Consider the following 22,065-nt stretch of genomic DNA (forward strand, 5'->3'; position numbering starts at 1 on the left):
GCTGCAGCTATTGGAGTGGGGGTCTGCCAGCAGCTACTTTCCTCAGAAGATGCGAAAACCTTTACTTCAGGCAGAACCTCTCTGATACCTGAAGAGGGGGTCCTCTCCCCAAGATCCAGGTCACGGGTAACCTAGCCCAAGAAGCTTTTCCCCAACATCATCTTCCTTCCATGAGCTAGAAATTTACATCATGGAGGCACAGTATCTAGGGTATCTATAGTTTACTTGTGTAGCAAGTCTCGTTGGCCAGGGACAAAGCAGGGGCCCAGGTGATTCAGTGATCGTGCTTCTCACTTCCCAAGCTCCAGGCTCTGGCAGATCTGCCTTCCTGGAATCGCTCTTCGCCGAAACGATCGACGTGGGGCTCACGGCGGAAGAGAAGACAGACTGGGGCCACGGTTCAGCAGGTCATCGGTGTTGACAGTAGGGAGAGGGCCCTTCAGTCAGTGACAGCATTTAGAGTAGAGGTTACTCATTTCAAGCGATTAAGTCACCAAAGCTGAGGCTTCTACCTTTTCCTTCATTGTCTGGTACACTGTTGTTAAGTAGAGCCTGACATCAAGAAAACACTTAGGATCCAACATTCTTTACTCAAAGCCACCCTCACCCTAGTTTGGATCCAACTGCACTACTGCCTAGACCCAATTGCAGGGCATGTGTAGTATGTAACAGGTCCCTAATAGATACCAGTCACATGACAAAGATGGAGCAGTCCTTCATTCCACATAAGAGTTGGCTTGGAGACAGTAATGAGCTCCCCATCCCAGGATTTAAGGCATGGGCTGAACTATCACAGGGCTGGCATGCGGCAAAGAAAATTCAAACCTTACTGCCAGCCCACAGACCAAAAAGGGCCGCAAACGCTTTTCACTGTTTGGATTTTGTCTTTTCAAATTAATTGCTAACAATTTAAAAATCGTGAGATTTCACAAAAATAGTCACTAGCCACCCAAAAATATCTAGCAACACGGGCCACAGTCAGAGGAGCTGTGTAGCACTTTTCCTTGGCCCTCAGAGACCTCTTCCCATTCAAAAGAATTCTTACCTCATCCCCGTGAGCAGTTTACTTTGTAGCCTCTGCTGTGTGTATAAAGCGAATAAAAGCAGAGCTGCTCTGAGCTGAAGGGAGGATGAGACCCTCCCCTCACCAGGGGAGTTTCCAATGAACAGTAGTTTCGTTCTTTGCCCTACAGGCCCCCCCGATCGTTCCAAAAGCCCTACTTGGGACGTCCTGTTGAAAGAAGTCCAAATGTGTTGCCTTATGAACAGTTAGGTTCAATTAGTCATATGAAGAGCTAGTTCTTGTGGAGGCTGTGCTAGGACATCACCTAAGCATCGTTTATTCACAGTGTCAGACACACATTGCAGCCTGGTCCAAAACTGAGCTCGTCATTTCCCACATCGCTGCTTAACCTGCTCCCCCTCCCCTTACGTGGTCCATCTCCGGCAATGGCACCTCCACGGAGTGTTGTCCCCTCGGGGAAGCCACCCAGTGCTCGCCCCTAGGGTAAACCCTGATCACACTGTCCTGTCATCTATTTCCTAAATGTGTCTCTTGCCCAGAGATCTCAGACACACACTTTGGAGACCCCTGTGGTGGGGCAGGGGGGGCAAGACCCTCCCACACAAGTTACTTAACAGTTAAGCAACTGTCACTGACAGAGGCACCACACCAGACAAGTGTTTATTACTTTGTCCTGCATATAGAACCCAAGAACTATAAAAACACCTCCAGAATTAGTCAAAGGAACCACTCCCCACCCCCCGCACCAACCAGCCCCTTCCCTCCCTGGATGGGCTCAGATATGGGTGCTGGGGGGTTGCAGGCCACCTCTCTATCCAGTGAATAAGGTCCATATAAAAATAGATCTGTAGAGGGCTCCCAGGGAGCCGTCAGCCTGCATCTTGCCGGCACCTGTGCAGGGCTGAGGCCTGGGACCCATCAGGATGCTGGGACCTCACTCCTCAGTGGAAGGGAGGTCTACCCTGGACACCAAAGTCCTGCCAACACAGCCAGGGGACTCTGCAGAACAGCGGGGGGAGGAGGAGGGGACTCTGACCTTCAGGGCGTGACTGATGAGGCTGGAGATGGGAATGAGGCTCCCTCCACGGGATGCTGGCATGTCCTGTCCAGACTTCCCACGGGGCAGGGCCTGGAGGGCACCGGCAAGGGACCCTCCAGCTCTGTCACAGGTAGAAGAAATATCTCGGCCTCCCCTAGCACCCCCCAGGACACTGAGCTGGGGCAGGTGCTCAGGAGCTGGACAGCGGGGGTGGGGGGACGCCTGCCCTGCTGGCAGAATGAGGCCAAAGGCACTGCTGCGAGGCACCGTCCCCCACCACGGAGCACTCCCCAAAGATGTGCTGCATCTCCCACCGTCCAGGCTCCTTCTCATGCTGGCCCCTCTGCTTAGATTCCTCTTGTCCTAGGCCCTCCGTCTTGGCCTGCGGAAAACTCCACCAACCCTAAGGAAAGAGCCCTCCCCCCGCTCCTCCTGTTCAACGGATGCATCAGACTCTCAGCCGAGGAACCGTTCCAGACACCCCTCCACATACACACATCAGGAGCGTCCGGCCCACAGGCCCTAAGGTCTCCCGTGGGCGACGTGTAGTAGTTCTTGGAGCCTGAGTTCACCTCCCTGCCTCGTCTGGGCCCTCCAAGGGCCGGCTGTGTCTCCTTCGCCCCTTCCTGTAGCCCTTGTCTCCTTCCCACCCCATCCCACCCGACCCACACGCAGCCAGACCACAGCAGGCATAGGTCAGGGGTGACCCTATCCAGACCCAGTTGCCTTCCTTCTGTGCCACAAAAGCCCTGGCCCTCACGATCACCCCCGCCTCTGGGAAGCCTTCCTGGATAAGGAACTCTGGACTCAGCTCAGTGCGACTACTTCTGCCAAAGCCCCACAGAAGAGGGGCCAGAGGGAGGAGGTACTCCACGGGAGGCTGGGTGCAGGGGATGGAGCCTGCTGCAAGAGGGGGTCACCTCAGAGTACCCCTGGGCTGCCTCAGGAAAGAGTGTTGGTGACACAGGGCAGGACCAATGACTCTCTCCAGAGCCAACCTCGGCTCTGGATCGGGAGTTGGGCACATGGGTTCAACCCCAGCTCTGGCCCCGACTCCTCACCAGGTCTTATTTTCCCCACCTGTACGGTAAGGGTTGGACCGGCCTGTTAGAGAGAGAAGCTCCGTCTCTGAGAGTCATGTCTTCATCCCCCAAGTCTGGGGAGCAAAGCTCTTGGGGCCCCGGGGAGAAAACTACTCTCCTCATGCTCTTCCCAGATGTCCTGCCGGTGAGTTTATAAAAGGAAAGCAAAGGGGGTGGGGGGCACCTAGTGGGGCCTCAGGGGAACACCGGAACCCTCACCCTCACCCTGAATGGTCAGCTCAAGGGTGGGGGAAGCAGAAATCAGCTCCTAAGTCCGGGGCCCTCGGGGTCCAGCCCCTGAGCTCAGCACCACCTTTGCCTGCCTGGGCCTCGGGACCAGTGTCCAGACAGGGCCCAGCTGGAATACGGGGAACTGAGGCCCCATGGCCCATCAGGATTGGCGGCCAGGCAGCTGTGGGCACTGACAGGAGCCCATCCATCAGGGACCTGTGCTGCCTGCTGGCCAATGGTCTGTGGGAAAGTGGGGCACCCTTTGCAGTAGGCCCCAGACCCCAGTGGGTATGGAAGACAGAAGGGCATGAATCGGGCCATTTAAAGCTATGTCTTCCTCCCTGCCCCTGCCCACCTTGGTCTCCGAGACGCTGCATTTCCTCCCACTGTTATCTCAGGGATCCTCCCCAGGTTTTGAACCTTTTTTCCAGGGGGACTGAGTCAGCCAAGGTGCTCAGACTGGGGGAAATTGGGGGAGAAGGCAGGGAAATGGAGGAAACCGGGGCTCCACACAAGCTCTGGGAGCTCACTTCCGCACGGGTGGAGTGCAGCTGGCGGGGGTCCTGGGCAAGGCTGGGGGCTGGAGCCCCCTGGGGTCCTGGCCTGAAAGAGTGGGGCCGCTCACACCTGCACCCCCCGGCCCTGCAGCTGGAGCACCCGGGCCCGCAGGGCACTGATCCCGCTGAGGAGGTCCTCCCGGTGTTCCACCGATGAGATGCCCAGGCTCACCAGGTCCCTGCGAAGAAGAAGAAGGGTGGGTCAGACCCAGCTGGCTCCTCCCCACCTTCTGCTGTCCCTCCCACCCCCTGCCCAGCCAGGCAACCGGAATCAGGACCGGCTGAGCCTCCCATGCTGGCAGGGGCAGGGCCCCCGGGCCCCTTAGACTCACTGGGCAGTCATGGCGGCCACAGCCTCCAGGCTCCCATAGCCGGCGGCAGCGAAGCTGTCCTTGTAGCGGCCCAGGTCCAGGGCCTCCAGCCACGCGCCCACGGAGCCAAAGGAGGGGAAGGTGGAGAAGGCACGGTCCGCCAGGGGCGTGGGAGGCCTGGGGAGCAGAGGCGCAGTGGTCAGTCGACAGCAGGGACCTGGGGCCCAGACCTGGTCACTCTCCTGAGGAAAGGCCGTCTGAGAATGGCCAGGAGAAGGGGAAGATGGCCGAGCCCTCCGACAGCCTGGCTCACACAGGGTTCTAGGTATTCTCAGAGCAGGCGAGGGTTCACGATGCTCTGGTTGGCAGAGAGCTGCATAGGAGCCAGGTAAAGGGAGTATCTGCGACAGTCTTGGGTAGGATGTACCTAGGAGAGCTTGGGAAGTGACTGGTATTGGGGACAACTAATACTAATTTCACTTATTTATTGGAACTACAGATATGTTAGGACTATTACCACATTTATGTATGTGGTCACTGTACCTGGGATACGTGGGGCAAAACCCAGGACAAGCAGAAGTGACTAAGATGAAAAGTTACACATGCCTAAGGCAGGTGGGAGTATTAGATCTATCTGGGGTACCTGAGTGAGTAGTCGTACCTGGACTGGTGGGGGAGGACAGGTGGGGCAGCTGTATTTGTACATGGTGGTGGGGCGGGGGGGGCATTCGTGGACAGGTGAGAGTTCTGCTACGTCTGGTATGGTTGGAGATACCTGGGAATGTACCTGGGACAAGCGAGGTGACAGCTGTACCTGGCACAGGTAGTGTCGGCACACTTCGGGGGTTCTGGATCCTGCACCATCTTGCTCAGGAGGCCATGGATCTGGCAGAACCTGGGCCGCTCACCTGGGTCCTTCTGCCAGCAGTCAAGCATCAGTCGGTGCAGGGGGGAGGGGCAGTGCCTGGGGGGTGGCAGCCGGAAGCCATCCTCCACGGCTTTGATCACCTAGGCCATGGGGGTGGCAGGCAGACAGGAGGTTTTAGGTCCCCCAATGCACACACTCACCCCATCCCAAGGAAGGCTCAAGTGGTGACCAGGCAGGACTGGAAGCAAGTAGACAGTGAAGAGGGGCCTGGGGCTAACAGGTCAAGGGTTAATGGGCAGAGGTCAGGGAGCAACAGGATCAGAAGGCAAGGAGCAGAAGCCACGGGTGTCACTCACGTCTTGGCCAGACATGTCCCAGTAGGGCCGCTCCCCAAAGGCCATCACCTCCCACATGACGACACCGAAGCTCCAAACATCACTAGCGGAGCTGAAGTGGCCAAACTGAAGCGTCTCGGGGGCGGCCCACAGTGCCGGGCTCCGGCCGCTCTGCGGGCAGGCAGGCAGGTCAGGGGCAGGAAGGGGCCAGGTCACACAGCCAGGGTTCCCCACCCGCAGAGCCACAGATCCGGCCCCACCTGCCGTCTCCCCGGCTGCTCATCTAGGGGAGGCCCACAGGCTGACCGCAGGCGAGGCCCACACTGGCACAGACAACTGGATGGAGGGGCAGGAGTGACCCTGACACAGCCAGGAAGGGGGATGTGGGGAGATGGGGACTCCAGGGCAGCTTGCCGAGGGAAGGGCTCCTCACCATGGTGGTGTAGACAGCCTCTGCTCGGTCCCGAGGTCCCCGCCCAAAGCCAGAGATCTTGCAGATGAGGTCGCTGCTGACCAGCACCCGGCGGGCCGCCAGGCCCCGGTGGACGTAGCCCATTTCCGACAGATACTTCATGGCCGACGCCAGGCCGGGCAGCATCCCCATCAGCTGCACAGCCACCAGCTGGCCCTCATGCCGCTGTGAGAGGAGAGCGAGGCCAGGCTGCACTCTCGCTTCCCCTGCTGCTGGGTGACCCCAGGGAAGTCAACTGGCCCTCTCTGGGCTTCAGTTTGCCATGTGACCTGCCAGGTCAGCCTGGTCAGTGGGCATCTTTATAGGGAATGAGGCCAACCCCAAGTCCCACCAAAGGGAAAAGTGAGGGACCAAGAATATCATGGTCATCAGTACCCCGCAGGGCCCAGGCCACTCACCCTGAGGAAGCCGTCCAGGGCCCCATGGCTCATGTACTCAGTAACGATCATCAAGGTGCTTCCTGTACCCACGGAGGGGAACACACGCTAAGGTGCCTGCTGCCCTCTGTGAGCACATGTGCTCCCCGACCTGGGCCCCAGACCCCGCCGAGAAGGCCAGAACCAAGGCCAAGCTCCCTGAGTCTTGCCACCCTCCTGCCCAGCCCAGGATCCTCTGTGCTGAAGAACAAAAGAGGTGTCGTCTGAGGGGAACAAAGGCCAAGGTGAGGATCTGCACCAAGTTAGCTGAGGGCGATCACTCTGAAGGTCCAAGTGAGCCAACCCCACCGAGTGTCACCACACGCCCAAAGATCACGCAGGGTCCAAGAGGCCACCCAGAGTCAGTGAAGGAGGGCTGAGCCCTTCTCTCCATGGTGGGCAGCGTCAGGGCTCCCTCTCGTGACTGAGCAGAGGGCCTGGGGGGCACAGCACACCTCCACCTCCCACCCCATCATCTCCTCCCACACTGGTGGAGCATGGGCCCTACCTCGGGTGACAACGCCCTCCAGCCGCACCACGTGGCTGTGGTCGAACTGGCCCAAGGTGAGGGCCTCGGCCAGGAAGCTGAGCCTCTGCAAGTCGGAGCAGCCCTCCCTCAGCATGTGCACAGCCACGGGGAGCTCCTGGCGGCCCGGAAGCTGCAGGCAGCCGAAGCACAGCTCCCCAAACCGCCCTGGGGGGAAAGAGCACCTCAGACACCCCCCGGAGGCCGCTCCCTCGGCCAACCTGGGCATGGTGAGCCGAGGAGAAAGCAGCTATCTGGATCATGGGACTCGGGTCTCCTGATTTCAAATCCTGGTAAACTGAGTACCAGCCATGTGACATGGGCTTCTGCTCTTTCCCTCTTTTGGCCCCAGTTTTCTCCTCTGTGAAATGGGGAGTCCTCCCTGCCTGCTTCGGCAGGAAATTCCAAAGCCTCAAAGAGAGGACGCTGCACGTGCCAGCACACCAGAGGCGCAGGGTGACCCAGGAAGGGTAACGATGACACCTATTCTGCCACGCTGCCCCTTTCTGGTCTCTACCCAGCGAGTCTGCTGACAGTGCCAGGGAAGAGTGTCAGGCTCCTGGTGAAAGCACTCCCTTAGTACAGGGGCTGAGGGTTTGCAGACAGGAAAAAAGGAAGCGAGGGGACTGACTGTTAGCGAGCACGCACCCACTGTGAACCCGGCCCTGGGCTGAGTGCTGGAAAGCCCCCACATCAGCTCTGTCTGAGGCAAATATCATGCCCATTTAACAGATGAGAAACTGAGGCTCAAAGCAGAAAAGGGACGTACCCCTGGTCACACAGCTGGTCAGTGGTAGAGCCAAGACTAGAACTCAGGTATGCCTGGTCCCCAAACTTGCAAAGGCCCCTCCCATCGTCCCTTGAAGGCCTGGGACCAAACTTCTGCCAGTGGCACTCTGCAGAGCCAGCTCTGAAAGGGCCTGAATGGAGAGAATTCTGACCTTGGGGACAGGCAAAGGGTAGGAAGGCAGGGCCACAGACTCCTCTGCCACCTCCTTCCCTGGATCCAGGTGGACGGAGGTCCAGCTTCATGTGGAGGGGGCGCTTCCTGGACAGGGTGGGGACTGGGTAGAGGCGGGGCCTCCAGAAATGGGGGCGGGACTTGGGGTGGAGGCGGGCTTATAGGATAGAGACGGGTGGGGTGAAGGAGGGGCTTCTAGAGGGCGGGGCGGAGGCGGGGCTTACAGGACAGAGGCTGGGTAGGGTGGAGGACAGGCTTCTAGAGAGGGCGGGGGTGCGGAGGCTCAGGGTGAGGACTGGGTAGAGGCGGGGCCTCCAGAAATGGGGGCGGGACTTGGGGGGTGGAGGCAGGCTCACAGGATAGAGACGGGGTGGGATGGAGGAGGGGCTTCTAGAGACGGCTGGGAGGGGGCGGAGACGGGGCTTCCCAACGGACAAGGCTTCCGGGGTGCCTAGCTTGCCTGTTCCAAGGCTCCTCTCCAGCGTGACGCTTTTCGCATCCAGCTCCTTGGCAAACAGATGAACAGCCAGCAGCGGGTCCCCACAGCTCTGGGGATCCACGAATGTGCGGCGAGTTGGGACTTTGACTGGGAACGCAGGGAAAGAGAGGGGCGTGGGATAAGGGGCCTCCACGACTGGAGGAGTGGGGGTTATGCAATGGCAGCAAGGAAGAGGATTGAGGGGTAAGGTGGGGGGGTGCCCGCCCCGCCCCGCCCCGCCCCGCGTCAGGCCCAGACAACTCACAGTGGAAATACAGCTCCTCCTCATCATGGGCATCCCGACCTCCTTTGCCATAGCTGCAGGTCCTGGGGTAGGGGGTTGGGGGGGGGGGGGTCCGTAGTCATCCTTTGAGCCAGGCTGTCCCAGCCCTTCCCATCTCACCAGCACCCAGCGCGGAACCTCTCTGTTCCTCCAAAAGGATAAGGTCTGTGCCCCAGGGGAGGGGCCTTCTTGTCCTGCTGGTCTGAAAGCTTCTCCCCACATCACACATACAATCCTAGCCCCAGACCTAACCCCTCACCCGCCTCCGCATTCCTAGTTATTTTCACTTTGAGACACAGTGTATTCTTGCAACTCCAGAGGCACCCAAATCCATGCCCTGACTTCAAGCCCAAGCTGCTCCCCTGCCTACAGCTGAACAAAACAGGCAGACCTTGTGTCTAGTCAAGAAAACAAACATTGAGAAGGAACCACAAGCCCACTCACAGGTCCAAGCAAAGAAGGGTGGTGCGCCGTGGGGAACACCTAACAGATGGATCTGACGTGGCCGGGGCCGTCAAGGATGGCTTCCTGAGACAGAGGCAGCCATGGACCAGAGAACTGCATCATGATCAACAAAGCCACAGGCTGGCATCTGGGGCCCCCTGAGGCAGGGCCTTGCAGGCCCAGATAAAGACTTTGGTTTTATTCTGGGGGCAGAGGAGAGGCCCCAGAACCCCCTGGGGGGTTTTGAGCCAAGGTTCAATTTGCATTTTAGGAAGATCACCCCAGCTGCTGCTGTGTCCCCGCAGGAGATGGCAGTGGCTCAGGCTATGTGGTGACCATGGACTCGGAGAAAAGTAAGAGAACTCAAGTCACATTTAGGTGACAGGGCCACAGGGCTTGGAGATAGCTGGAAGGCAGAAAGGGAGAGGGGGAAGGTTGGAACAACTCAGGTTCCAGCTTGCCCAGCAGGGTGTGGAGTGTACCAGTTACTGAGACTGGGAGTTCTCATTTAGACATTTGAGTTTGCAGGGCCTCTGGTAAAAGCAGGGACAGTCAATGAGCAGGGAGTTAGCTATGTGTGTGTCTGGAGTTTGGCAGAGAGGTGTGCTCTGGAGATAGAAGTTCTGGAGCTGGGGGTATTGCCCAGGGAGAGGAGGGAGCCTGAGAAGTGGGACAGGGAACAAGTCTGAGGATCCCCACCATTTAAAAATTGGGTAGAGGAGAAGGATGCCATGGAGGAGATCATGAAAGAACCACCAGAGAAACTGGAGGGAAACAGAAGGGAAATCGGGGGCGGGGGTGGGGGGAGGTGGCGGGCGATATCACAGGAAGCAAGGAAAGAAAAAGTGGAGCAGAGGAACGAGGTCACGTGAAGGCTCTAGGAGGAGGGGTTAGGGGAGACTGGAGAGAGATGACCACGTTTCGATACCAGTGGGAAAGAGGAGGCTGTCCTGTAGTCTGGAGCGGTCACGATGACGGTCGCCAGCATGGTCTCTGGAATCCGACGACCGGCTCCCTAGGTGGTCCACTCTCTGTCTGTGGGACCAGGTGGCTGGGTTTTCTCTTTAATAAAATCAGGATAAAGACATCCGTGCCTGATCACACTGGTGCCAAGAGCTTACTAAGCACTAAATAAATGTTAGCTATCGTGGGGCAGAAGTGGGCATTATCAATAGTAATGGGCTCCTGAGATGGTAGGAAGTATGGTCACAGGTAGAAGATCCTGGCCGGGAGAATGGCACCTCCTCTAGAGCAATAGGAGGGGGAGGGGGAGGATGGATGCAGAGATAGGCAGGTGTGTAGACTTGGGGGCGAGAAGTTGAGGGGTTAAAGTTGCTGTTAAAGGGCAGGTGCAGCAGACATGGCTGAGGGAGCAAGCTGCAAGGACGGGGAGTCTGCAGGGCAAAAGCAGAACTGGTGTCAGTGTTCGGGGTGATGGCCAGGTCCACGTCAGGAGATGGGAGAGGGCAGCTGAGATGGAACAGGAGAGAAGGTCCGCGGAAACAAGGGAGTCAAAGAACCCAGAGGCCGAGGGGTGGGGCAGGTCCTCCAATGGCTACTGAGGTCATCCAGCACAGGGACAGGACTTCCGTGAATGAGGGGAACACCTGGGAGAGGTAACGAGGGATGAAGGGGGCAAGGCTGAGTGGCTGGAGGAGTGGTGGCAGAGAAAATGAGAAGCTCCCACTGGGTGACGCAAGATGGACTGGGGAGGGAAAGTGGAGGTAAGGAGCCCACCGCACAGAGCGGATACTGCAGGCATTGCGAGAGGAGGAGACGGCTGAGGGAGGTGTTACCGTCTGCAAAGCTGGGACACACATGCTGGAGATGAGTGCCTCTCTGCACATCAGCGCTAGACCAGGCAGATCCTCATTTTGGTGCCGTTTGATTCTGAGCAGGTTTTGAAATCCACCCCTGGCTTACTCTGCCCGCTCTGGTGCATCTGTCTCCGAGGAGCTGCTGGGCAGCTGCCCCTGTTCTGTAGAGTCTGCCTGAAGAGGCCCTCCTTGCTCACCTCTCTCCCCTTTCCTCCTTCTGCCTCCCAGAGACCCTGAGCTCACAGCCAGGACAAGATGCTCTCAGCTCCTGTCCATTCCCGCTTTTCCAACAGGTCTCATATAAGGACCTTTAAGCTCTGTGAGGAAGGAGATTCCACTCCTGTCCTGCCTTCCTGACTCCCCTGGCCCCGGGCAGAGCTGGCTCCCAGACTCTCTCTTCCTCAGTCACTTTCAGCACCTTATTCAAGACCAAGCAAACAGTCCCCTCGGAGCCAAGTGAAATCTCACGGTCCCTCCAGCCTGCAGGCGGTTCAGGATGCTGATGTGTGGCTCCCGGGCCAGCCCATTCCTCTCCTGTGCTCCCCCCACTCCAGCCTGTCACATGCAGACTTTCCAGCCCCTCCAGTCTGCTGACCTCAGCCCCAGCCTGGAACCCACCCGGGTGCCTCTGCATGTGGCAGACTGTGGCCCTGGGGAGAAGGGCGATCTATATGCCATGAGATTTCTGCTGCATGACAAAGGGCCGGAATCTTCCCTGAGCCAGACCCAAGCTCCACATCTTTGCCCCTCCTCCCATCCCCTTTCTCTGCCCACTCTGCCAGCTTCTTCTGCTGGGGGTTGGGGGTTTCTGGTTTATGAGTTCCCCTCCCTGTTCTCCCTGCACGCAGGCGCAGGTGCGCGCGCACGCACACACACACACACACACACACACACGCACACACACACACACAATTTCTGCCTTTCTTCCTTTTGCCTGTGTTGAAGGGCCTCCAGATCCCTTTCGGGCAGGGTGCCTCAGGAGGCTCCTAATCACACCGGAGCAGCTGGAGCTTGATTCCATCCTCAGCGATGCCTTCTGACATTTAATGAGTTAAGGAGCTAAATCCCCTTCATCCCAGAGCGGCTGAGCTAGCTGCCGTGCTGGCTGCCACGCTGCCGACTGCAGGAGCAGGGGGTCAGGACGGTGGGAGGAGGGCCAGGACCACACCAGCCACGCCTGTATCTACACAGCGGTGTGCTCGCCCGTGCATATCCGCACAGGTGCAAATGCAGATACAGACATGGGTGCCTGTGAGCACATGTGAATGTGTGCAGGGACATGGCCCATCGGGCATCATCCAGGCCGGGACAAGCCACCTACCTCCTCCAAATGGCCAGCACGCTCATCACAGAGCCCAGGACGAGGAGGGCTGAGATGGTCACAATGGTGACGACGACCGCGGGGCTCTGGTCCTTGGACCCCGAGGCAGCTGGGAGGGAAACCACGAGGTTGAGAGAGGCAGAGGACCAGGCTCCCAGGGAAGCTCCAAGGACAGACTCCTGTCCTCACCCCACAGCAGGATTCCCACAGCACCTCCGCACTCGGCCCGGCCTCCCGGCGGCAAGGGAGCAAGGCAGCCCCACCAGCCACAGTGGCACGTGGAGCTTCCTCTTTTCCCAGGGCAAGGCACTTCCACTGCAGCCCAGCTCTGAGACAGAGGAGCAGGCATCCAGACAGGCAGGCCCAGGATCCCTTTTTGCCTTTCTGATGCACAATGAAGGTAGCTCTGCAGGGGATGGCCTCTCATCCAAGCTCCCCAGCCCCCATCCAGAACTGTCACCAGCAATAATGATGCGTTAACATTTAATGCACACTTGCTCCATTCAAGACTAAGTGATCCAAGCCAGTAAGGTGTTACTGTTTCCATTTTATAGCTGAGGAAACTGACACTGAGAAAAGTTGTATAATTTGCCCAAGGTCACACAGCTAACAAACCGTGAACCTAAGATTCGAACCTGATTCCTAAAGCCTCTGCTTTGAACTATTTCCCCAGGGGAAGAGCCAGGCTCTCAGCCCCATCCATCCATCCATCCATCCATCCAACATGTGTGCCAGGCTGGCACTAGTTCTGGGGAGATAGCAATGGATGAGCCAAAATCCCAGCTCTGGAGGGGTGTACCGACCAGTGTGGGAGACAGAAATGAAAAATCTTAACTGTAGAATGAAAAAAAAAAGAGACATGAGCAGAGCTGAGCAGAGGCATGATAATTTCTTCCTAAAGCCAGCAAGGAAGGTTTGCAGAAAAGGCGTCATCTGCACTGGACCTGGAAGATTGAAAGGGTTGTTGATGATGCTTAGATGCACCTGCTGGGTCTGGAAAACGGCAAGTCATCCCATGTGGCTGGAAAACAGACTGCCTGGAGGCAGAGATGCAGATGCTAGATATGAAGGTATGAAGCTGGAGGGCAGGAGGGTGAAGGGAGCTGGGGGAGGAGACAGAACCGGAAGGTCCTTGAATGCTAGGCCAGGAGTATGAGCCAGGATATCCCGAGGGTAACAGGGAGCTCAAGCGATAGACAGAGTTCCTGCCCACAGGGAGAGGAGTGAGGGGATCTGCTGGCTCGCGAGCGGGGAGAGAGGGGAGGTGTTTGAGAGACGTGACAGTTTGGGGTAACTGTCAAGAACGGGGAAAATGCTACGCAGCCCTGAAGACTAAACTGAGATTAGAAAAATACAACTCTGCAGGCAGCCTTGGCGAGGGACAGAGGAGGACAGCCAAGCCTGGGGACTAGAGGGGCAGGTGCAGCACGATGTCCGGGGAATGAGGGCCGGCAGAGGTGGGGCGTGTTTCTGCCGGGAGAATCTGTGCGCACTGGGGAGAGATGATTGTGGGGACGGGAGGGGCTGAGAGCCTGGGAGATGAGGTCAGATCCCAAGAGGTGCTATTAGGATGTCACAGAGCAAGTGAGGAAGAGGGATAGAAGAGGAAGGAAGAGTTAGAGGCCAACAAGGTCAGGGTCAAAGAGCAGATTTCAGAGCCGGGGAACTGGGTCCAGGGTCCAGCTGGTGGCGGCAGGCGGTGGAGTTGCCAAGGACTGTTCGAAATGAAGTATCCATGTGGACGCGGAAACTGAGGATGGAGCTAAAAGTGGTTGTGGTCCGCAGCCCCTGAGACGGCCCTCCCGGATTCGCCACCTCCTGGTGTTCCTTCCCCTTGAGTGTGGGCGGAACACAGTCACTGGCTTCTCATGAACAGAATACAACGAAAGTGATGGGATGTCACCTCCATGATTAGGTTACAAGAGACTGGCTTCTGTCTCGGGTGCCTTCTTGCGCTCTCTCTCTCTCTCTCTCTCTCTCTCTCTCTCTCTCTCTCTCACAGTCTCTGGAAGAATCTAGTTGCTGGGTTATAAATAGCCCTTGGAGAAGCCCAGGAGGCATGTGCCTGCCTCCCGCAGACAGCCAGCAGGAGCCCGAGCAGGGGGGCAGACACTCCCTCCCCACTCCGCCCCAGGTAAGCCTGGAGATGACCGCAGCCCCAGAGGACACCTTGATTGCAGCCTTTGAGAGACCTCAGACAGGTGGCACCCAGCTAAGCCTTGCCCATATTCCTGACCCAAGGAAACCATGACATAATAAACATCTGTTGTTTTTGGCCGCTGAGTTTTGGGGGTAATTTGCTACACAGCAACGGGTAACTAATACAGCGGTGAAGCATGGTCCTTCCTCGTGATCCTGATTTGGGGTCACAGCTCACTGGAAAAAGTACTCTGCAGATTGGGGAACCACTCCCCACAGCCAGGGCCACAGCAAAGGAGGCTGCCCGGAAGCTAAGCAGTGTATCTACCAACTAAGAAGCACCAAATTAAGGGAAGTCATCAGTCCTCTTCAGCTACCGGCTCCCAGCTCCCGCCCTCTGCCACACCCACTCCAGCCAAACCCACGAGCCTTTGTTCTGATGGCTTCCTCTATCCAAAATGCCTTCCCTGCCCACCTCCACACACTCAGACGTTCCCCAGCCTTCAAGACACAGCTCTAATCTCTTGCCAGCACCTGGCCGAGGTCTGGCAGAGACACAGGCGTTCGAGCAAGAAGTGCTGTTTTCCTTTCCCAGAACTCAAACTCCCTCCACATTTTATCTCCACTTCCCTTTGGGCTCAGAACTCTTCCTATCTTGGATTAGACTCATGTAGCAGGTTGGAAAGAATTATTATCTAGACAGCTGGTGCCAGGATGCCTCTTAGGGGGAACTGCCTTTGTCCGGGAAAATACTTTCGTGAGCTGCTCGGGTAGATAGAGGTGAGATCCTGAGGGCTGGGTTAGCAGCAGGAGAACAACAAAAGAGAGCGCTAAATGCTCTGCACGCATCAGGAGGGGGGACTGGGGGTGGGTGGGGAGAAGAGGAACCGGGGCAGGGAAGCCAAGGGAGGAGCGGGTAGCACCATACCATGCCGAAGAGCTGGAGCTGCGTTAGGATTGGGAATATCTGATGTTCAGCTTTTGTTTTGATAAGAGCGTTATTGAGAAATTATTCTCATACCGTACAATTCACCCATTGAAAGTGTACAATTCTCCTGGTGTTCTTCTGTTTGTTTTGGGCCACACTACGCAGCTCATGAGGTCTTAGTTCCCTGACCAGGGATTGAACCCAGGCCCTGGCAATGAACGCGCCGAATCCTAACCACTTCTCCCGGCGTTTTGCTCTGTTTACCGCTGCAGGTGCAACTCCCTTCATGTGCCCCAACCCTCAGGGAGGGTTGGATGCTAGGGTGATAGATGTCAGGGCCTGGCAGTCCAGAGGGTGAGCTGGGCCTCACCCCTCTGCTTCACACTGTAAGGCCTAGTGGGAAGAGGGACGGGGGCCCACATTTGAGTCTATCATGGCAGTGACAAAGCAGCAGGATGGGAACAAGAATTTAGCGGTCAAGGGCAAGAAGTGACCAGGAGACAAAAATTTCTCCCAAGAAAAGAGAAGAATCTTGGAGAGGGCACAGGATGTTCCCACGAGACATGGGAGGTTCTGGGAGGCAGGGAGACACCAGCTGAGACCCGGGTTATAGTTGTTCATGGGCCCCTCCCCTGTGAGTTCCTCCAGGACAGGTACCCAATGTAAGCCACTAGTTGTTGGGTTCCAAATTCATGCTTCTTTTTTTTTTTGGCCACACTAAGCAGCATGTGGAATCTTAGTTCTCCCACCAGTTCCACCGTGCCCGCTGCAGTAGAATCGCAAAGTCTTAACCACTGAACCGCCAGGGAAGTCCAACCAAATTCACCCATTAATTAGGTTGTGACTGAACTGTTCTGCAGGTTCCCTTAACTGCACCGATAACGCACCACCATCCCCCGCCCCGCCCCAATTTGCCTCCCTGCTCCAGCCCCGGGCTGGGTTTTCTCTTCACGTGACACATCACTTACCCTCCCCCAGGGTCTGCACTTCAATGCTGGGGTTGAAGCTCTGGGTCTCCCAGGAGGGCCCCGGGGAAGCCGCCCGGATCTGAAAGACGTAGCGGGTAGCCGGCTTGAGGTTGGTGACGGTGACCGCAGGCTCCCCTGTCTTCACCGTGGAGTAAGTCTGCTCACTCTGACCCTGGGGAGGGACCGAGAAGTGAGGCCCAGACCCAGGGCTGGCCCCACGCTCCTGGGAGAATGTCGGGGGGAAGGAGTAGGGAGGAACCTGGGCTGGTGGAATAACTCCACTTGTCTTGGGGAGATCCCACAGCTTTCTTCCATAGGATCGCCAGCCCCTTTCTCCACCACGAGCTCCCACCCATACTCGGTGGTACTTGTAGCTGAGAACAGCCCCATCTCCAAGTAAGAGAAACTTTAGAGAAGATGCTGGCCTTCAAAGGGATGCTAGAATGAAGGGCATCAGGGCCTGGCAGTCCAGAGGGTGAGCTGCACCTGATCCCTCAGAGGAAAGAAGAAGACAAGGGCCTGACACCTGCTCGGCCCTTGTCAGATCACACAGCTTTTCCTTCCCCTTGGCATCGGACTTTCACAATGTCCTGCAAGGCATGGATTCACAGATAAGGAATCGGGCTCAGAGGGGTAGAGAGGCTCTCCCACGGCCCCCAGCAACGGTCCACTCACTGCCCGCTGCTGGGCTAGACCCTATAGGAGCCAACTTCCTACAGTCCTCACAGCAGCGTTCCTATCTCCTTTAACAGGTGAGGCTCACATCAAAGAAGGGTTGGGGTGACACCTTCTCGATTCCTTCAGGTCCCGTGCTCTGTGCTCTACATCGTCCTGCCCCCAACACATCTGATAATGGCACCTGCTGGACATGCCACCATTATTTTGTCTCCGCCCACACGCCCTTATTAGAGCCCCTGCCACACTCACAGCCCCCAGAGGTGCACCTCCCCTATACCTGTGGCCCCAGCTCTAGGGCCATGGTATTCAGGAATCAGGGAAGACTCTGACCCAAGCTGGGCCAATCAGAATCTCCCTTCCGGGCATTTGAACAAACCACCGAAAGACAGGGCAATGACTGCGTGACCTATGAGACGGGACAGGCTCAGGGCGGGGAGGAGGAAAGGGGCAAGGCTGCCAGCCTCGGCAGCTGCCAGGCGCTAGGAGCAAGGCCCCTGCAGAGGAGGTGGAGCTGGTGCACAGAGAGAAGTCGGCGTGAGGAGCTCGTGACACCAGCCACACTTCTGGTCATCGGGCTCCATGAGACATTCTTGAAGGCTTTCAAACACAGCCCCTTTGGTACTGGCTCCTCTTTTCAAGGGTTTTTGTTCCCAGCAACTTCAAACTTCCTAAGGGCCTGGAAGCAACTACCCAGCTCAGTGCTGGGACTGTAGCTATGCTGTGATCCCCAAGTGTCAGTTCAATGAGCCCTTTCTAAGCAACTGCTGCGTGCCTAGCTCCTTCCCAGTGATCTTCGCTGCGGTCTCCTAGACATCAGGGATCCCCAGAGCTCTGCCCTGACTTCTCTTCTCATTCATGCCCCACTCCCTTGGTCATCCCTTCTGCTCCCTTGGCTTCAGCTACTATCTCTATGCTGAAAGCCCCCAACTCTGTTTCTCTCTCTGTCTCCGTCTCTCTCTCTCAACTCACAGCTCTCCAGACTTCTCGAATTCAAAAACCTTGACTGATTCAGCAAAGAACTCCCTGGAGTCACCGAGGAGGGAGTGAAGTCCTGACACATGTAGTGCTAAGTTGAAAGCAAGGTTTCGCTTTAATGAATACAATTGGCACCAAGGTGAGAAACAGTTTAACGGCAGATTACATGTCAAATTCAAACAGTTTGAATTTAAATTCATAAGTTTATTAACTTATGCGGAAAAGAGACAGTGGATCCGGATGTAACTCCACTTGTCAAACCATGGTTGAGCTGCAACCACAGCTGACAACAGATACAAGAGGTCAGCAAAAATCAGCAAGAAGTATTCTATGAGAACCAACTGGCGATATGGAGTTTACAATAAGGATCGCTGTATATTTTCTATTCCTATTTGTAAATGATGGGTTACACATTCCTCACGTCAGCAAAATTACAATATCGCACACGTTCATCGTTCTGCAGAGCTGGCTGCTAAACGTTTCCCAACACGGGGGTCCCATGACCTAGTGTGCTCCCACCGTGGTACCTTTCTGTAAAATTTGAAACAATGTATTTCTGCATTCTTTTTCTTAAAAGGATTGCAAATTGTATGTACGTGATTCCGCCACACAAAATCTGGATCAGCCCCCAGAGAAGGCTTCTTGTCAACTGTACACACTAGGCAGAAGTGGTGAAAATGGACATGATGACCAGTGATGAACGGAGACGTGGGCAAAGAGGGAGAGCAGTGGGGTCCATGGTGAGGAGAGGACAGGAAGAAACCCCGGCTGGGGAGGCCCCTGAGGGGGCCTGTGGAAATGTTTAGAAAGAAAGAAAGAAGGACTTCTGCTGGGAGGTGCTTATGAAGAGAAGGAAGCCAGCGGGTGAGGGGGGCAGATCACAGCCAGGAATGCAGCCCCAGGTCCCTCCCAGACCCCGACTCACCTTCTCATAGTATCTGATCTCATACTCCGTGCCATTGGCCCCCGGGGCTCCAGCGGGGATGGGCTCCCGCCACGACAGGGACACACTCTGGGGCTCCACTCGGTCCCTGCGGATCTCATCCTCCTCCCATGGTGCTGAAAGTAATGCAAGGTTCTGGACCCAGATCTGACTGTGGGGCAGGGACAGGGGCTGGAAAGTCTGGACAAGAGGGGATTAGGGGCGGGGCTACTGGAGCCACAGAAGCATGACCAAAGGGTCTGTGGGGGACAGGATGCTCCTGAGGCACGGGGCTTGAGGGACTAGAGGGAAGGGAGGCCCCTCTCACCCCACAGCTCTCTGCTTCCCTGGCTCCTCGGGGGAAAGCATCAGGCCACGTGCTGCTTGCCCACACCCTATACTCCAGCTTCCCTCATGGTGGCTGGTTCTAATCCCCCAGGCTCTTTCTATACTCTCTGCGGTTTGGAGACATTAGGGAGCACAGAAGGCAGGAAGACAAGCTACTTAACTATTCTAATAGTCTGGGCAAGAGGTAATATACTCAACAAACTAGGGATAGAAGGAAACTACCTCAACATAATAAAGGCCATATATGAAAAGCCCACAGCTAACATCATACTCAATGGTGAAAAACTGAAAGTTTTCCCTTGAAGATCAGGAACAAGACAAGGATGCCCACTCTTGCCACTTCTATTCAACACAGTACTGGGAGTCCTAGACAGATCAATTAGGCAAGAAAAAGAAATAAAAGGCATCCAGATTGGAAAGGAGGAAGTAAAATGATCTCTCTCCATGGATGACATAATCTTATATGTAGAAAACCCCACAGATTCCACAGAAAACACTGTTAGAACAAATAAACAAATATAGCAAAGTTGCTGGATACAAAATCAAATCACAAAATCATTTGCATTTCTACACACTAACAATGAACAATATGAAACAGAAATTAAGTAAACAATCCCACTTACCATAGCATCAAAAAAGATAAAATATTTAGGAATTAACAGAAAAGCAAAAGACTTGCACACTGAAAACTACAAGACACTGCTGAAAGAAACTGAAGAAGACACAAATAGACAGAAAGACATCCATATTTATTGGGACTTCCCTGGTGGTCCAGTGGTTAAGAATCTTCCTTCCAATGCAGGGGCGTGGGTTCGATCCCTGTTCGGAGAAATAAGATCACAAATGCCGCGGGGCAACTAAACCTGTGCGCCGCAACCACTGAGCCCACATGCCACAACTACAGAGCCCACATGCTCTGGAGCCCACGTGCCACGACTACAGGGTCTGCACGTCACAGCTAGAGAGAAGCCCATGTGCCACAACTAGAGAGAAGCCTGCACACCGCAATGAAAAGCCCGTGTACTGCAACAAAAGTTCCCATGTGCCACAGCTAAGACCCAACACAGCCATAAATAAATAAATAAATAAAATCTGTGTTAAAAGAAAAAAAAGACACCCATATTTATGGAGTGTAGATTTAATACTGTCAAAATGTCCATACTACCGAAAGTGACCTAAAAAAATTCAGTGCATTTCCTATCAAAATCCCAATAGCATTTTTTGCAAAAATAGAAAAAAAATTCTAAAATCCATATGGAATCTCAAAGGACCATGAACAGTCAAAATGATCTTGAGAAAGAAAAGCAAACCTGGAAGCCTCACACTTTTTTACTTCAAAATGTTACAAACCTACAGTAAACAAAACAGTATGGTACTTGGCATAAAAACAGAACTATAGACCAACGGAACAGAACAGACAGCCCAAAAGTAAACCCTCACATATATGGTCAAATGTTCCTCTACAAGGATGTCAGGGCCACACAATGGGAAAAGGAAAGTATCTTCAACAAATGATGCTGGAGAATTTGATTTTTGTTTTGTTTTGTTTTTTGGCCATGCTGTGCAGCATGTGGCTCTTAGTTCCCCAACCAGGGATTGAACCCATGCCCCCTGCATTGGAAGCGCAGAGTCTTAACCACTGGACCACCAGGGAAGTCCCCAGTGCTGGGGAATTTGAATATCCACATGCAAAAGAATGAATTTGGGCCCTTACCTTCACCACATACAAAAATTAACTCAAAATGAATTACAGGCCTAAATGTAAGACCTGAAACTATAAAACTCCTAGAAGAAAATATAGAGGAAAAGCTTCATGATATTGGATTTGGCAATGATTTCTTGAATATGACACCAAAACACAGGCAACAAAAGCGAAAATAGACAAATGGCACTACATCAAACTAAAAACATCTGTACAGTAAAGGAAACAATCAACAGAGTGAAAAAGCAACCTATGGAATGGGGGAATATATTTACTAACCACATATCTGATAAAGGGTTAATATCCAGGATATAAAAAGAACTCCTACAACTCAACAATAACAAAAAAAACCCACAAATAACCCAATGGGCAGAGGACTTGAATAAACATTTCTCCAAAGAAGATGTGCAAATGGGCAATAAGCACATGAGAAGATACTCAATATCACTAATCATCAGGGAAATGGAAGTCAAAACCACAATGAGATATCACCTCATACTTGTTAGGATCAAAAACAAACAAACAAACAACAGCAGACAAAACAAAAAACAGAAAATAACAAGTGTTGACGAGGCTCTGGAGAAATTGGAACCCTGTGCACTGTTGGTGGGAATGTAAATTGGTACAGCCACTATGGAAAACAGTATGGAGGTTCCTTAAAAAAATAAAAATAGGATGCAACTAGAGATTATCATACTAAGTGAAGTCAGAAAGAGAAGACAAATACCATATGATATCACTTAATATGTGGAATCTAAAATATAGCACAAATGAACCTATCTATGAAAAATAAACAGAATCGGGCTTCCCTGGTGGCACAGTGGTTGAGAGTCCGCCTGCCGATGCAGGGGACACGGGTTCGTGCCCCGGTCTGGGAGGATCCCACATGCCGCAGAGCGGCTGGGCCCGTGAGCCATGGCCGCTGAGCCTGCACGCCCGGAGCCTGTGCTCCGCAACGGGAGAGGCCACAACAGTGAGAGGCCCGCGTACCGCAAAAAAATAAAAAATAAAAAAAAATAAACAGAATCAAAGACATAGAGAACAGACTGGTGGTTGCCAAGGGGGAGGGGGCTAGAGGAGGGGTGGAGTGGGAGGTTGGGTTTAGCAGATGTAAGCTTTTATACATAGAATGGATAAAAAACAAGGTCCTACTGAATAGCACAGAGAACTATATTCAGTATCTTATGATAAACTATAATGGAAAAAATATTTTAAAATGTATATATGCGTATAACTGAAC

At 54.7% G+C, this 22,065-nt stretch overlaps 1 protein-coding gene across 1 annotated transcript in view; it reads right to left on the reverse strand.

The window, feature by feature from the left end:
* Positions 1 to 2,766: 2,766 nt before the first annotated feature.
* The window catches only part of EPHA10 (EPH receptor A10), a 40,173-nt gene continuing 20,874 nt past the window's right edge, over positions 2,767 to 22,065 (reverse strand). Inside the window, exons 6-17 of the mRNA XM_032641585.1 lie at positions 18,779 to 18,912; positions 16,201 to 16,372; positions 12,166 to 12,274; positions 8,566 to 8,627; positions 8,283 to 8,408; positions 6,844 to 7,029; positions 6,318 to 6,379; positions 5,881 to 6,084; positions 5,469 to 5,618; positions 5,059 to 5,252; positions 4,266 to 4,421; positions 2,767 to 4,112 (exon numbers count right to left, since the gene is read on the reverse strand). Coding sequence (XP_032497476.1) covers positions 3,998 to 4,112; positions 4,266 to 4,421; positions 5,059 to 5,252; positions 5,469 to 5,618; positions 5,881 to 6,084; positions 6,318 to 6,379; positions 6,844 to 7,029; positions 8,283 to 8,408; positions 8,566 to 8,627; positions 12,166 to 12,274; positions 16,201 to 16,372; positions 18,779 to 18,912 — 1,670 coding nt within the window. The 3' untranslated portion in view covers positions 2,767 to 3,997. The remainder of the gene's footprint in view (positions 4,113 to 4,265; positions 4,422 to 5,058; positions 5,253 to 5,468; positions 5,619 to 5,880; positions 6,085 to 6,317; positions 6,380 to 6,843; positions 7,030 to 8,282; positions 8,409 to 8,565; positions 8,628 to 12,165; positions 12,275 to 16,200; positions 16,373 to 18,778; positions 18,913 to 22,065) is intronic.

The sequence above is a fragment of the Phocoena sinus genome, chromosome 1, assembly GCF_008692025.1.
Source record: "Phocoena sinus isolate mPhoSin1 chromosome 1, mPhoSin1.pri, whole genome shotgun sequence".
NCBI classification, from domain to species: Eukaryota; Metazoa; Chordata; class Mammalia; order Artiodactyla; family Phocoenidae; genus Phocoena; species Phocoena sinus.